The sequence below is a fragment of the Myotis lucifugus genome, unplaced genomic scaffold (assembly GCF_000147115.1).
Source record: "Myotis lucifugus unplaced genomic scaffold, Myoluc2.0 scaffold_162, whole genome shotgun sequence".
In the NCBI taxonomy this organism is placed as follows: domain Eukaryota; kingdom Metazoa; phylum Chordata; class Mammalia; order Chiroptera; family Vespertilionidae; genus Myotis; species Myotis lucifugus.
The window spans coordinates 2921699-2939372 of NW_005871210.1; the positions used below are offsets into that span (position 1 = coordinate 2921699).

General features: G+C 39.4%; 1 protein-coding gene across 1 annotated transcript in view; it reads left to right on the forward strand.

Moving 5' to 3' along the window:
* Positions 1–17674, forward strand: part of SORCS3 (sortilin related VPS10 domain containing receptor 3) — a 506985-nt gene that overhangs the window by 422167 nt on the left and 67144 nt on the right. Inside the window, exons 12-14 of the mRNA XM_006095936.3 lie at positions 3217–3293; positions 6343–6434; positions 15194–15301. Coding sequence (XP_006095998.1) covers positions 3217–3293; positions 6343–6434; positions 15194–15301 — 277 coding nt within the window. The remainder of the gene's footprint in view (positions 1–3216; positions 3294–6342; positions 6435–15193; positions 15302–17674) is intronic.

A 17674-nucleotide genomic window follows, 5' to 3' on the forward strand; every position in this document is an offset into this window, starting at 1 on the left:
CTTTTTGCCGGACCCTGGGATACTGGAGGGATATAACATAGCTGACAAGATCTTGATAGAGGCAGAGCTAGATCACTGACATGACTCCTCATATCCAGCTTCTCCTTACCGTGCTTGCTAACTCTTCCTGCCAAGTTATTTGCTATAAAAATAATTATGAAGTTAGCCAAGGTTTTCTTCGGTGGCCTATATGGAACCTGTCTCTCCAGGTCCCTTTCCTCCATCCAAGCATTTCTCCTGCCTTCAAGTGTCAGTGACCTAGGGCTCTCTCTCCTACACTCCGACTACTCACTGCCTCTTTCCATCTCATTGAGATGTGGTCTCAGGGAAGCTGCATGCCCTGAAGAAAGTATGCCCAGGATTCATCTCTAATTCCAACGAGTCCATCAGAAGACAGGTGGAATTCCAGTCTAGAGAGTTTGGCAATTGCTTTTAGCAATCAGAAACGCTAGAGTTCTTACCATTGTGGTTTCAAGCTAGTACTCAAGACATCACATCCTCACCGTGGCTTGCAGTGTGCAAAGTACTTTCCTGGAGTTTGTTACACATAGACCCTATGGTGTAGAAAAGGCTATTACCATTGAAATTACCATTGAAGAGAGGGAGGACAAGGGGGAAGAAGTGTCATGCCCACGCCCACATTCCCTCTGGCTCCAAGAACCATTCAGCCAGACCTAGCCTGAGCCCTTCACCTACCAGCTCCACAACTAATGGGGCTTCCTGCCATGACTCCTGTAAACTCTGAATGTTCAGACCTCCAAGGAGGCACTTTCCCTCCCTGCAGTGGATTGTAAACTCTGCTTCCTCCTCCTCTGAGCCCTAAATTGCTCTGGGGAGGCATCCATGATGGTGAGAGAAGCATCTCTAACTCCAGAGACTCCAAAATCTCATCTCCTCTCTTTTCTCTTCTCTCTCTCTCTCTCTCTCTCGCTCTCACTGTCTCTCTTTCTATCTTTCACCTTTCTTTCCCAAGTTTTTCAGGAATAGAAAAATGTAACCCTGGAGGAACTGGGGAGTAAACAAGTTGTTTAGAGCTGCCAAAATGTACGTGGCAAACCTCCATGATTTGGCAGCTATGCTGTTGGTGAGAGAAGCTCCCTGTTCTCCATCTCACACCTCCTTCCTCCCACCTGTAACACCACTTAAGTGGGGAACAGTGACACCTTCCAACCTGGCCAATGGCTGGCCACTGTGGTAACCTTTTCACTTCCATTTTAACCAATGAGGCCCATTATTCAAATCTTCCTTCTCTGACACCATAACCCAGGCTCTTCCTGTCAGAGATTTCCCACGGGACCACTTAGGGACTGAACCTGCTCAAATATCAGATCATCCTGGAAACACTCTCAGTGTCCCTCCATCTGGGAATTGACTTTTTGGTCCCTGTGATCAGCAGCATTTCTTTCAGGGTTCCTTTCAATTGACAGAAGATATTTCCAAAAACCAACTTTATTTTTAGCCTTGGATTCTCACCACTGCAAAGACTCCACAATCAACTTTATTTCTCTTTCTCTCTCTCTCTCTCTCTCTCTCTCTCTCTCTCTCTCTCTCTCTTCTCTCCTCCACTCTACTCTCTCCCCCTCTTTCTCCCTCTATTTCACCCACCGTTGGAAGACATTGCTAACCAGTCATTGCTAACCAGTCACCACATTCTATTCTGTAAGAAATCAAATATGGCTTTGAATCCTATTAGTAACCATCACCAAGCCATCCTTCTCATCTTTGTCTGTATCTTTCAAAACCTGTATCTGGAGAATGGGATTCCAAATCCAGGATTGATATCCCCAGAGCTGCCTGGCATTGCCCGCCTCCCCCATTACACTTGCACCTCCTGCCTGAACCTCCTGCCTGAGCCCTGAGCCCTGAGCCCTGAGCCCTGAGCCCTGAGCCCTAGGGTTATTTTTGGAAGCCTGAGAGTCAAAACAACTAGTCTAGCTGTGTGCTCCTGATGTTGATGGGAGCTTGACAAGCTGGAGTCTAACTTTAATTTCTTATTTTGAAACATTAAATGTCAGGAACTCAATTAACATTTTCATTATTGCATTTTTATTGTGTTCTTATTTAGGCTACAGATGTGTGGGAGCCAACATTCCCTTCCTGCTTTTTTAAAAGAAAAAAACATCAGTCAAAATGATAAATTCTTACATGTTTAGAGTACTTTCCTGGTTCTCAATACCTCCCCAAATGCACATCAGCCTTGGGACACAATTCAATCATGTATCTACTCATTCATTCATTCATTCCACAATTAATATTGAGCAACTAACTACTACATCTGGGACACTGTTTTAAGCTCTGTGGAGGGTGGCATGTCCTTTGGGGACACTTGGAAAATACAAATATACTAGAACATCACGCTCACTTTCTTTTATAATAAATATAACCACAAGGTGATGAAGTATAAGAGGAAGAAAAAGAAGGTGGGAGAAAAAGAAAGAAGGGATAGAGGCAGAAGTGTGGCCAGTCTAGGCATAAACCAGGTGACTGCTTTACCCGCCATGCTTGATGGTCATGGTCTGCTAAATATAGTTGTCTTATTCTGAAAACTCTATAATTTAGGTTGCATCATCTATACTATTGGGTTACTCAGCTGCCTGGAACTCCAAGAGACATGTTGTCAAGTTAAAGTAGAAAATACATATACAGACACACATATGGATACACACACATAAGCGCGCACGTACACACACGCATATCTTTCTGATTATATATATATGTGTGTATATATATATATATATATATAGAGAGAGAGAGAGAGAGAGAGAGAGAGGAAAGTGTCCTCAGCCCAGATTCTTCATGCATGTCTACTCTTCCACTCTTTGCCACCTTTATGGAATACCTGTTGAGATCCATTTTTAAGAAATTATTAGTGTACAGCAAGCATGTCAAACTCACGGTTGAGGCATGCAGCCCGCCGGCCACAAGTTTGACATGCTTGGTGTACAGGATGAATAGTTCAAGAGGTCCACACTAATTAGTATCCAGCCTTTGAGATTTTACCATTTAAAGACTCATTCCTGTCACATTGTTTACTTTTTTCTCATATTGGGTTTATCTTCCTGTTGGATTTTTGATATGACACCAAGAAAGAAAGTGTACAAATAAATCTAAACATCACTTGGAAAACCTTTACTCACTGTTCCCCTCTCCCCTAACCCCAAGCCCTGATAATCTGTCAACTGCCTGACTATTCCAAATACTCTGCTTATGTTTCAGGCAACATTGGCCCGGAGCTCTCATATACTGATATCAGTGTGTTCATCTCTTCTGATGGGGGCAACACGTGGAGACAGGTAACTGGGAGATTTGGGGACAGGGAAGAAGCATTTTGGGCAATCTCTGCCAAACTATCACCTTCCTATAGATTCTCAGGTTCATTAAGACTTTGTGGTTTCAAAGAAATGGAAACAGCTGTTCAGTTTGGTCAGTTGGGCCAGTGGATTAGATGGCCAATAGGTTCAAATGGGAAGACCACTGGGCAGGGAATAGGAGGAACTCGAATTTTCTCAATTCCTTCATTCTTTTATTCAGCAATATGTGTGGAACAGTCACTAGATGTGAAATACTGTGCTGATTGCTAGGAATGCAACCAATAAAATGTTTCTATCATTAATGTGCCATGGAATCTTCTTGGCAAAGAGGTCTCTTCACCTTTCCGTTTGTTTCTTTACCTGCAAGATGAAGGGGATAGACCAGTGGTCGGCAAACTGCGGCTCGCGAGCCACATGCGGCTCTTTGGCCCCTTGAGTGTGGCTCTTCCTAAGCCTTAGGAGTACCCTAATTAAGTTAATAACAATGTACCTACCTATATAGTTTAAGTTTAAAAAATTTGGCTCTCAAAAGAAATTTCAGTTGTTGTACTGTTGATATTTGGCTCGGTTGACTAATGAGTTTTCTGACCACTGGGATAGACTATTAAACCAGCAAAGCCATGGAAGTCTGTGGTTAAGTATTGTGTAAGTCCAGCCATAAGTGAGTATAAAAAAGCTTCATGGATACATGGCTACATGAAAAAATAATTCAGTTGTACAAACATTTGGAGCAGTGCTGTCCAATATAACTTCAGCAGTGATAGAAATGTTCTGTATCTGTGCTGTCTCATGTGGTTACTGAACACTTGAAATGTGGTGAGTGTGATAGAGAAACTGAATTTTGAATTTTGTTTTAATCAATCTAAATTTGAATAGTCTCATGCGGCTACTCTGTTGGACAACAGAGATTTATGCGATGTCAACTAGGTGTCAAGTACAAAACCGAGAAAGCAATTGAATATTTCAGATTCCTTTTCTCAAGGAGCTCAAAGTTACGTAGAGGAAATGAGCTCATCACTAACTAGAGCTTAGGGTGATTGTTTCAGTGGCATTGTTAGCACACAGAGAAAGAAAAGGAAGGAGTTGTTCTACTTGGGGAAACTGGGAAAGACTTTTTAAGATGAGCTGACATTTTACTAAGTCTTAAACGTAAGAAGATTTCTTCCTGGGAAGGAAATGAGAAGAGCATAGGATATCTTTTCTTAAAATATATTTTTAAAATTAATTTCAGAAAGGAAGGGAGAGGGAGAGAGATAGAAATATCAATGATGAGAGAGAGTCATTGATAAGCTGCCTCCTGCACACCCCACACTGGGGATTGAGCCTGCAACCCAGGCATGTGCCCTGATTGGGAATCAAACCACGACCTCCTGGTTCATGGGTGACACTGAGCCATGCCAGCCAGGAGGAATATCTTAATGATAGTGAAGTCACCATATGAAATCTAGTTGGATAAGTTCCTGTTTTAAACCCTTAGTAAAGATTATCATCACTGTCACCAACATCATCACCACCACCCCCATTGCCACCACTGTCACCACTACTACTATCCAAAAAAATTTACCAAGGACCTAGACACAACCAAGTAGTTCAAGGCATACAACAAGGCCATAATCAGGTGGATAACAAACAGACACATAAATGAAAACATACCTTCAAAATATAAGGTAATATAAGTACCCAATGAGGATAAAAGCTGCGATGCAAACTCTTGTAGTATAGAAACTCCAAAATCACAAACCATTGACCCTCCAACTCAAGGAATAGCTCACTCACCCAAGTGGTGACTGCAACAGTCTGTCCTTGTACTGTCGCTACTTTGACATTTTTCCTCTTTCCCAGGTTCAGAGTTTTTGTTTATATCCAAAATATAAATGAATCTTCCTTATGTTCTTTGTGCATTAAGACTCACTATTAGTATGGACATTTTTCTTTCCTTAAAACTCAAATATGGGAATGAAAACCAATTGAAGTTTGTCCTGAGAATCCACTTTTTTCCCCTGTAGTGTTTCCTGGGCCATATATAAGAGGCTCCATTCCTCCGAGTACCACCCTTATGAATCTGCCTATTCCTCCTTACCCCTTGTGGTACATCTCACCTCACATCCCAACCTCTCCATCCAGGCTGCAGGAAGCATCATTAGTGCTTAAAAGTTAAAGGGATTTCTCAATTCCACTTTTCTCTGGAAGATTTCAAGTAGGAGGTTGATTTTCTACTGGAGAGATGTGTTTTTTTTCCTATTTCAGGTTAGAGATTTGAACGTCATATATACCAGATGCATTACGATATGTGGGATTGGGTTAAACGTTCTCTTAACTAAGAGCCTTGGATTATAGCAGATGCATAGCAAATGCCTATGTAGATGGATAGATCATAGAATGAGTGAATGAGTGAGTGGATGGATAAATAGATGATAGAAAGTGGATAAATCAAATAATATGAATCACTTTGGGTCCCCAGGAGTAAGATGTTTCCATGAGTATTTATTGTAAAGATCCCTAAGCACCAAATTTAGGTCTTTATCCATCTTGCTGGGAAACCTAGGAGGTGGTGGCTAAGTCTAAGAACTCAGTCATCATGATTGCTAAAGAAAAGTAATTTATCTTCCTAGATAATTATAAACAGCACTATAAGACACAGACCATTTATGAATTAGCCAACATCTGCATGGTTGAGGATGAAGAGAGTACTGAGTAGTTACCTACTAAAATAAATATGGGGAAGCTTTTTGAGTCATATTTTCCTTTGGAATATCCAGTGGAGCATGCATGGTGTTGCCTTCTTTTCTTGTAGCACACTGGCTCACAGTGCTAGTGGAAAGAGCCATCAGAAAGCCATTTCCTTAGTCTAGGAGGAGTTATTTTTTCTCTGCAAACCCATTTCCTCACCTGTTAAACGGGGGTGATAGTACTTGCCAAATTGCCTGATAGGGTTGTTGGGAGAAGAAACAATGTATGTGAAAAACTTGTAAACTGTGAAGCACTATGCAAATGTAAAGTATTGCTCTGATTGTTGTTGTTGTTGTTCCAGATCTTTGATGAAGAGTACAATGTCTGGTTCCTAGACTGGGGTGGCGCCCTCGTGGCCATGAAACACACACCTCTGCCAGTCAGGCATTTGTGGTAAGGACAGCTCCCTACCCTGTTCATGAGCAGGAAGGATTGGGACAAGTTACTCTGCATGGTTTTGTGCCCATTCACCCATTTCCTCAATCATGTATTCATCCATCCATCCATCCACCCATCCATCCATTTAATATACATTACATCCTCTAACTCTTAGGTAGTAGTAGTAAGACAGATAATTTAGGTGGGGAAATATGATATATAGTGAGATGGTAGGAATAGGTGCTCAGATAAGGCAAAAAAGCAGGAATGACTTCTGAGTTCAAACAGACAAAGTTAAGAATCCAAAATATGTGAGATGGAAATTGCTTCAAGAAGAATGTTAGTGCATGTAGCAAATACTAAGTTCAGCTCTAGATAATTTGGGTTTGAGATGTCTATCAATATTCAAGCAGAGATGATCATTAGCTGTCAGATGTACGCACCTGAAAATCAGGCCAGAGGTCTGGGCTGACACTCTAGATTTGGAGTTGTTTAGCCATTAGTTGGTAGGTAAAGCCATGGAGGTGGGGTCAGTTTCTCGGGAGAGTGGGTCCAACAAGGAGAAACCAAGGACTCCTATGGAACACTATTGAACACTAACATATAGAGCGGAAAAAGAAATTATAGAACAGACGAAGAAGAAATAGCCAAAAAGATAAAAACCCAGGAGAAATATTTTCTTAAATGCTGAAAGAAGAGGTGATCAATAGCCCCAAGTTTTATAATCAGATATATCAGTTATGGAATAAAAAAATATCTAGGATTAAGGAATATAAGATATCATTGGTGATCTTTGTCAGAGAACATTCAAGAAAGGTGGGGTTAAAAGGTAGATCGCAATAGATTGATGAATGAATGAATGATAGGCACTGGGGTAACAGAGTATAGATAATTCTTTTCAAGAAAGTACATTATGGAAGTTGAGATACATACATACACAGTGAGGACAAATAGCTTAGTGAGGATATATTATGATGATGATGGTTTTACTAGTGATAATGATGCTACTGTTGTTTGCTTTTGTTTGGGGAAGGGGTTGGATAAGTCTCATATGTGTTTATATCCTGAAGAGAAAGACTTTCAAGTGCAGCCAAGTGAATATATGAGCGTGAATATTTGGTGGTAGAGAGTATGTTGTCTAGAGTGCAGTTGGGATCAGATTACCTGTGGGCTGGAAGGTGGACTCTGGCTTAAATACCAGGCCCATGATTTGTGGAGTAAGAGTTTTTAGAGACTTTTTCTGAAAAGTATCAGATTGTAATTAGGAAACGGCATAGGATCCCTAGGTGCCAAATCCAAGCGTTAGCCACCTTGGCAAGGGCTTACGAAGGTTTCTCTCCATCTAGCCATTTATTAAGTTAAACCATATGAAATTGCCATTTTTGTAAGTCAAAATGGAGAAATATTATCAGTTTCTTAGCGCTCAGCCCAGCATGAAGTAAAATGATTATACCTACCACTATATCTTCTTACAGAGAGATTGTGGCAATACATTTTAAACTGATACATGGAGCCATTTGCAAAGAAAGTGCTCTACCAACTCAAGAATGAGCTTGTAAAAGTTCCCAGTGTAATTGTTTATCATCCTTTTACTGCTGATCATATACTTTTTGGGTAGTATCAGAGGAGTGGAAATAGGTGGTTTTAATGATAGTCAGCAATTACTGAAGGATTATTACAATCCCGACTCTGTCCTAAACCTTTACATGAATTATCTGAGTTACTTCTGGAAACAACCCTATGTATTAGGTACTCTTTTTATCACATATTTATAGTGGCATAGAAATGCAGACATATTAAATACCTTGCTCAAGGCTACATAGTTAGTACTGGCAGCAGTAAGCTGGGTTTTCATCACTAATTTCCAGATACTTTAGTACACAGAGGCTTGTCACATGGCCATACCTTCTGGAAGATAATAGTCAAAGAGTGTTGATAGTGCACATATCATCACAAATCAAAGCAATGCCTGTTTAAGGGTCTTGGAAGTATATATTGCTGGAATCCTGAAGGAGTCTGATATGAAAGGGGATTTCATGAAGCAGGTGGCATGAGGGCTGATCCTTGATAAAAGGATGCTGGGAGGAGGAAGAATGATGGGAGGCAAGTTAAAGGAAGAGAAAACTTGACCAAAACCAGGAATTCAGAAAATGTTGGGAGTGTTCAGAAGACTCTATTTGGTAGGAACCAAGAATGTAAGTAAGTAAGTAAGTAAGTAAGGTTGGATAGGACCACGAAGAGCTTAAATGCCAGTTTAAGGGGTTCCATGTTGAACCTGTAGGTAATTCCTCCCACTATGAAGACCTATCTCTCCTGTGGAGGGAAGAGCTCTCTCTATTTTGGCTGAGTAGGACTTGTACTCTCAGAGACAACAGCTTGACTATTAAAACAAGTTTGTTTGTTTGTTTGTTAACCAAGAAAAGCAATGTTTCTCAGCCCCTATTATGATGTTTTAAGAACCTGCATCTAAATCTCAGTTAGAGAATTGATAAGTGCTCCCTGGACAGATATACTTGGACAGATTTCGTCCACTTAAGTCCTAGGAGAAGAGGGTGGCAACCCCATCTTACACTTGAGCAGCACCCTCCTGCTCTTCTCCATCATTATAGTAGAAACCTAGGATTTACTTAATGGTGGGTTTGTAGAGCCTTTTGCACAAACATTTTCTTGTTTGAAGGGAATGAGAAGTTTGTGGCGGTGTTATCCTTGTTGTTTCCTGTTGGCGATAGAAGAGGAGAGTATATTTGGCCTGAAAGAAGAATAAGGAGCAGAGGACCTAGAAAGAGTTTTGGCTTTGACGAATCTTAGCATCCTCACAGCTGACCCTGCAGTCTGTTCTACAACAGTTTCTCTCTAGGGACCTGATCACTTTCAGATGGAGCACTTGTCTGGAAATTTCTGGAAAGAAACCATCTTAAGTTGGGAAAATTATTTAATATTCACTCAGGGATATGTAAATAGGATCAAATCATGCCTTTCCAAGTCATCAATACTAAGTTTGAGTTTTCTTTTGTTCCGTGATGTATCTCTTCTGATAGGTGAAAAATGTTTATAAAGCTCAATAAAGATAAACGGCATTCCCATTGAATTACCTCTTATAATAATAATAATGATAATACCACTCTCCAATTGTTCGCCTGTTCCAGCTTACACAGGATAAAAAATGATTTTTCAAAATAAGCTTTTGAGATAGGATTTTCTCCACACAAAGGACGTTGACCCTGTCATTTGTCATAAATGCTACAAATGTTTCCCTGAACTTGGACACCACCCATGATTTCTGCTTACTTGCTTATCTATGCATGTCTTTCTGAAAGCATGCCTGCAGTTGTTAAATGCCAGCTACTGTTTTAGAAAACAACCACAAATAACTCATTCAGGAATTCTCCTTTGAACTTCTGTTTCAAATGCTAAGTGAATGTTTTATAAGGGCTTGACCATAGCACTATCATCAATGTTTCCTTAAGAAATTCTTGACTGATTTTTGTTGCCCGCTTATGAATTGCAAGCTTGAGAAACTCCAACTCATTTTCTTCATTACCAGTAGTTTCTAATTAAGTCACAACCTTCAAGATAAACACACAGCTCACTTTTAGTGGAAGAAAGGTTAAGTAATTAGTTCATTGTTATTTTCTCTTGTATGTCTCAGATTGATGTCATTTTATATACAGCTGTATTTATATTTGCATAGGAAAAAGACACCAGCCTACCTACTCTCACACAAAGGTATTATGGCTCTCGAATTTAATAATAGCTACATTGCCTTTTAGAGAAAATTGGTGTCATAATTGAAAAATGGGAGAAACTTTAGCTAAGTTAACAAGGCATGCTGTTTCCCATAAATTGAAATGATAGGGAGCTAGATATGCATGAAGACAGAACAGCATACAAATGAACCCATCTATTTGTGACCAGGTACATTTGGATGTACATTCAAAACCTAAGTGGTATTTCAAGTTAGCCTTCCATCCAGCATTACCTTTGTATGTTAGAAGCATTAGAGGGAAGTGAACAATGGAGTCCCGTGGCTTCAGTGCTCTAATGAAAACTCACAATAGACAGAACTACTAATCGGCAGGTAGACCGGGATCCTATCGTTCCCTTAGCTGTCAGTGTCTCCTTTCAATGGGTTGTTCTTGGAAACTGAAAGTGAAACATCACCTAGCCTTCTTTGTTCCTTTGTTCTTCTATAAATGGTTGTGAGCATCAGCTTTTTGTTCAGAGAAACATTCACAGGAAAACAATAGTTTCACCGAATATGTGTCTTTACGAAGTGAAAGGCATCTGCTATTCTGAAGACCTTCCCAGTGGCTAAAATGCCAGCACCTCACGCATTGCAATAAAATAAAATCGAACAATACATCTCATGGAAGGGAGGGACATTGATTCGCAATGACCATTAGAACTCTGTTTCTGTGCTAGGCACTTCTGGGGAGGGCTCGGGTTGTTCCTGGAAGACGCTGTTCTGTTTTAGGGGAAGTTATCTCTATGTCATAAAGTCATAGAATGGTCTTAGAAGAGATGTAGTCTACTTTCACAAACCCAGCATAGCAAATATCTCTGTGACATCCAAGAGGCTCTGTCTACTTCACCAGGGTGTCACAGTGCTGACCAACTTGCAATACCTAAGACAAAGAGTTCCCATCTCATGAAAGATTGTTTTTGTGCTGAGCAATAGTGAGCCTGCTTGTAACTTCTCTCCATCAGTCCTTGTTCTGCTGGACAGATCTATGCAGAATGTTTGCTCCAGTATTGCATGTGATTATTAGACTGGGGGAAAGGACCACAGTTGGGAAGGACCTCAAGATATTTCTTTGCCTTTACAAGTTCTGGAGAATAATCAGATATGCAGTTTAAGACATATACATTTTTCATTTATTTCTCACATATTCATTGAGCATATACCATTTATCCACCATTAGTGTAAGTGTTGGGATATACCAATGAACAAAACAAAATTTTTGGGAGCTTATATTCTTGTATACAAATATTTGACTCTGATCTTTAGAAGAATTATGAGAATGGAAATCTTTTCTCCCTTATTCCAACTGTATTCTTAATTAATATTTTTATGCATTTAACTATATCTTTTCAAGTTTTATTCGAAGACATTATGCATTTTCAATAGTCAACAGATATGATTGTTTCTGCTTGTTTAACTATTTGGAAGATTTCTACTAAAAATATTATAAGGCAATGGTAATTTATTTAGCTCTATTATTCTCTTCCCTAAGCTATCTTAAAGTCATACAACCTGTTTCTAGAACAACCTGCTTTTTACCTTTAATCACATTGATTTTCAGTCAGTTTTCTACAGTGATTGAAACTGAACATAGTACTTAGGATCTGGTAGAAGGATAATTTATTTTATTATGCATGCTATCTGCCTGTGAACACATGCTAGACTCAGTGGCTTGATTACCTCTCACCATAGTGACATTTATGGGAAATATTTACCTTGAAACTGACAATGACCCTGGTTTGTTTAGCTTGAGTTTATCATTAGTAACTATTTTCCTTTCTCCAACTATGGGTCTTTTTAAAAAATAAAAGTAAGTATCATGCTTTAATTCGGTCTTACCTTATAAGTGACTTCTAAATCTACATTCCCAGCTTTGATCACTCCCCAGAAATGCAGATCCATCCATCCAAAGGCCTCCCTGACAGGGTCACAACTTGGAAGCCCAAAAAGCATTTGAACCCTGATGTGGACCTAATAGAAACAAACAAATGGAAAAAAAGCTTTGCTTCTCTTTTTCTTTTCATTTCCCCATCTCAGTTGCTTCACCCTCCAAATTCACATTGTCCATTGTTTCTTTCTTCTGCACAGGCAATCATATACATTCTATCACCGAATCCTATTTATTTCACCTCTAAAAATATCCTAAGTCTTTCCATGTCATTCTAGCTCTACTGTTATAACCTTTGTCCAAACCTCTCCTCTGACTTGGTCTCTGGGCCAAAACTCCCCCCAATTTATCTTCTTACATCCACTTTGGCCTGACAGTCCACTCACCACACACACACACAAAATAAGTTATATTTGAAAGTTTAAATCAAATCATATCTTTCCCATTTCAACTGGCAAAAAGGACCTTTCTGGTCGGGCCCAGCCCTGTTGTTTTGCCTCCATTGCCTTCTGCTAATTTCCTTTCCCACTAATCTACAATCACTGATCATTTTTCAGTTCCTCCCACACAGCAACTTCATTTCACATTAGATATTCCCTCTGGAATGGCTCTCACCTTGATCTTTGCACAGCTAGTTCCTTATTATCATTCAGATCTCTGTTTAAATGTCACCCCCTCAGAGAGGACTTTCTTAAATTTCCAATACAAAGTAGCTATTCCATCACTCTCCATCACATCACTCTATTTTAATTGTCTTCATGACACTTTTCTCTAACTTATATATTTGTATCCATTTATCTGCATATCGTCTGTCTCCTCAAACTAGAATTTAAGTCCTACTGAAGCTAGGGCCTCCCTTTCTTGTTCACTGCTATATCCTCAGAACAGAGGGCATTGCCAGAGCTGCCACATTAGGCATCAATAAATATTTGATAAATGAATTTCATTTTATTTGGATTTGATAGTCCTGTCTTGCCACTATTTAGAGGCCAATGACAACTTTCCTCCTGCCTCTCTGAGTATTGGCAATCCTACCAATTTCACCTGGGGACCTAATAAGAGAATTCCTAATTCCTTTGTCTTGGCCATTAATGAGCTATTGAACTGAGGAAGGAAAGGTGCATCTCATGGGGATACTATTCAATATAGTTACCTCAGACCATTTAAAAACTCCAAGTCACAAAAACGAATCGCTGTCACAAGTGGCAAGTCAGCCAAATTTCTGATACTCAAGAGATTAAATTTTTTGATGTTGTATTTTTGGAAGTTTCTTTAGGAGTTTTGCTTTGTTTTCAATAATTAGTTGAGCATTAGGAATTATTCATCTTAGAATGTTTTTTTTAATGTCAAGGCATACACTGATAATTTAGGAATCCATAAAACTTTTACGAACAACTGTCTACTTTTTGTTTCTGGATATAGACCTAAGTACACCGTAATTACAAAAATTGTCTGAGAGGCTAATTATTCTAATGGGTCAGGAGATTGACCTTCTAATTCTTTTTAATCAATATATTGGGGAAGAGAGGATAAGACAGTGAGGCAGAGAAAGAGATGGAGAGGCTGTGAGAATCAAAGAAGTAAATAGAGAGCAGACTGAGTAGGTTGACTATCCATGGGAAGAGACTCTCACATCCAATTCACCGATGCCAGTATAAGTCAATGCTTGAAAAAATGCTTGGGTGGATTAGAAGAGTGCTCTCAATCATTCCTTATGTTTTTTAATTCATGTACTCATTTAACCTTTATATAATAACATGTGCCATTTTTTTCTGCTAAGTACTAAGAATGCAAAAACGAATGGCATGGTCTTTGACCTCAAAGATCTGCTGGTTTGGTGGGGAAGTCAGACATTTATTTTTGATAATATATATGTAATATCAGGAAAGGGGCCCTGTGATAAAGATATATAGCTGGAGTTAAAGGGTCATTCAGTGAACATGACATGCATGACCCCTCTGAACTCCCAAGATTATAATGTTGAATGAGAGATTCAAGATAAGTGAAGAAGCCATCAATCAGGGCTACGATAGAAGGCATGGGTCTTATAGGAAAATAGTCTGTACAACTGAACTCAAAGAATCCTATGTTGTGGAGTCAGAGAACAATTAAAAATTCACCTGGCCAACCCCTGGCTGGTGTGGCTCAGTTGGTTGGGTGTCATCCTGTGCACCAGGAGATTGCTGGTTGGATTCCCGGTCAAAGGTACATGCCAGGGTTATGGGCTCGATCCCCAATAGGGGGCCTGCAGGGGGAAGCCAATTGATGTTACTCTCTGACATCAGTGTTTCTCTCTTTCTCCCTCTCCCTTCTCTCTCTCTCTAAAAATCAATAAATTATGCTTTAAAACAATAACCTGTTTTAAAGAACAGAAGGATCAGAGAGAATGAAGGGTGTCAGGAAAAGCTTAACAGAGGAGATGGCCTTTGGACTGTGTCCTCTGGTTAAGTCAGAACAGGCAGGTACTTGATAATTCCAAGAAAGGGAAGGAAACAAGTAATCAGAATTGCTTAAGTCCTTAGCAGCGTTCCTTAAAGAGTTTCTGATGTGGTATTCACAAAGGGCCAGACCTTCCTCTTACCATTGGAGGAAAGATGGCACAGTGCTACTCAGAACATATCAGATACTCAGTACTCATCTATAAAAGCCCCTTAAAATGGCATCAGGGAGGGGAAATGATCCTAACATCCATTCTGAACAAATAGGAAATTGCTTTTTTTAAGGTATGATCTGAAAGACACACACCTCTCCCTCCCATTTGGGTACACTCGGCACTACTCAATTTATCTGTATCAAAAACTCCAAGGGCTGAATTGATTGTGCAGTAAATTGAACTTCGGGTTCCATTCTGAGTACTTGAAACGTGACACTCCATGCACTAATCTCCCTTGCTTGGGTTGTGGTTTCTATTCTAATATGTTGAAATATTTCTGCAGCCCTGGTGTTGTCTCTGCCTAGGCCAGGAAATGCAGTTTTGATCAAATCTCATAATAATATGGAGAGATGTTGAAGATTACTCCCTATTGATAATCCAAACTGCCAGACAGCGAGATGCGGGGGAGAATTTAATAACCTGCAAAATTGTTGCAGAAGAGTGTGATTTTATTTTCAGCTGTCTCTTTCATGTACTTGTTTCTGACCCAGGGTGAGTTTTGACGAGGGCCACTCCTGGGACAAGTATGGCTTCACTCCGGTTCCTCTCTTTGTCGACGGGGCTCTGGTGGAGGCTGGAGTGGAGACCCAGATCATGACGTGAGTACTTCTTTTGCTTTTGGTCTAAAGCAGCGGTTCTCAACCTGTGGGTCACGACCCCATTAGGGATCGAACGACCCTTTCACAGGGGTTGCCTAAGACCATCGGAAAACACATATATAATTACATATTGTTTTTGTGATTAATCACTATGCTTTAATTATGTTCAATTTGTAACAATGAAAATACATCCTGCATATCAGATATTTACATTATGATTCATAACAGTAGCAAAATTACAGTTATGAAGTAGCAACGAAAATAATTTTATGGTTGGGGGTCACCACAACATGAGGAACTGTATTAAAGGGTCGTGGCATTAGGAAGGTTGAGAACCACTGGTCTAAAGGAACCCAGAGGCCTGGGTTCTACCCTAACCCATCAAGACCATGGTTTTTCCCACAGAACCCTATACTAAAACATTTCAATCTTTGGGCTGATGTTTCCGTATCTGGAAAATGGAAATGTTTATGCTTGTGCATAAATATTAATGATCAACAGACCAGAGAAGAGAAGCTAGGTTACTCATTGAAATGTTAAGATTTCTAGAATTTAAAATAGTATTGTAACAGTTTTCCATTCATCCAAACCCAAACAAACAGAAATCCTATGTCTTTACATGTGTTTCTCTTTCCAAAACATTCCAGTAAGATACTAGTGACAGGGACAAGAGGAAGCAAAACAGCCAACACACTGAAAACATAGAATATTTTAAGAGAAACTCCTACAGTCTGTCACTTTCACACTCACGCACACTCACACACTCACTCATACACATGCTTACAGTTGTTTTTGTTCCACTTTAATTTGTTGTCAAAATTTGTCTACATTCCTTTACAATGTGAATAGATGGTGGGATATAGATCTTAAAGTTGTAAAAAGCCATGAATTACTTTCTGAATATTAAAGAAAATAATAATGATATTTTTTTTCTAAAAGTATATCAAATTTAAATCCCTGAAAAGTTGACTGCCTGTGTGTGTTTGTGTGCATGAATGTACATAGGGGATATGGGAGAATAGTTATGGTGATCCTACACCAGCTGGTACCACCTCCTGAACTCCTATAATAACCAGCAGACTCTATGACTAAACTGTCAAATCACTTTACTAAGAGTTAACAATATTGGATGTGAGTTTATCTGTACAAACCATAAAGAGTATTTAATGCTTAGAGTCTAAAGCTACATCATTTGATGAATACACAACAATATGTAACATAAGTATGAGTTGAGTTCTAGATATTCTAAGGCAGTAACATAACTTTTTTCTGAAGTACAAATGAATCAGTATAGTGGTTATATATGCAAGTGTGTGTGTACAGACATGTATAGACACATATCTATATCTATCTGTATATATATGGAAAGAGAGAGAGAGGCAACAGAGATAAGAGAGAAGTCCCAAGGACCTATGGATCTAGGGTCCTAGAAAGATCTTTGTAAAGTTATACTGTAAAAATAAAAAAAATCAGAAATACCTACTATATGCCAGATACTGTTTTAGATGAACAAAAAAGAAAGAAACTCCTGTCCTCTTGGAGTTTGCATGTTTATACATTAAATAAATATGATATAAAAATCTCATAATACTCTGCCAAGAGATTAGACATTGTTCTTGTGAATTCCAGGAAGTGGATGGAATATTAGGAAACCACCATCTTTTTTCAGAAGGATCTCTGACCATGAGCTGACACTTCCAAATTATTTCCCATCCTTCACTTAATCACTAGATATAAAAAGAAAACCTTCATCTTTTCTAGGACTTTGTTTGATGTGGACATCAAAGAGTTTAAGTATCAAGCTCTACATTCTGTAAGGCAAGGTGCATACATCCAGGAAGGTTGTGCAGCCTGCCTCAATTTATCAAGGCAGATGTAACTGCTCACCATATCCAAATCTTAATTGTCCCAGGATCTTGGGCAGTGAAGATGTACATGGCCCTACAGTCAGGCATTCCCTGTGTCTGTACCAGAGAGACATGCTGGTCTTCCTTTCACTTTCACTTGGGTTTCTCCTCACCTCATAATGTGCTTTTTTCCTATATTCTCTTCTAGGAGGCCTATTGAACTCATTGCATGCTCCTCTTGGGCATCACTTTGAACAATATCACATGGATTCTAATTTCTACATGACCTGGCATTCCCTAACAAACTTAAGGCCACAGTTTAAACTCTGTCCATCCAGTCCTTAATGTTAATAATTGTTCTCTCAGATTCAGATAGAGTTTAACTGGTCACATGGATGTGAGAGAGATTGACCTCAGGGCCAAACCATTTACTGAAAAGTCTAGAGAGCACTTCTATTTCCCTTTCCTCCCACTAAAACTCCATAAGAGTGTGGCCGAGTTTCTGCCCCCACTTCTACCTTGCTTA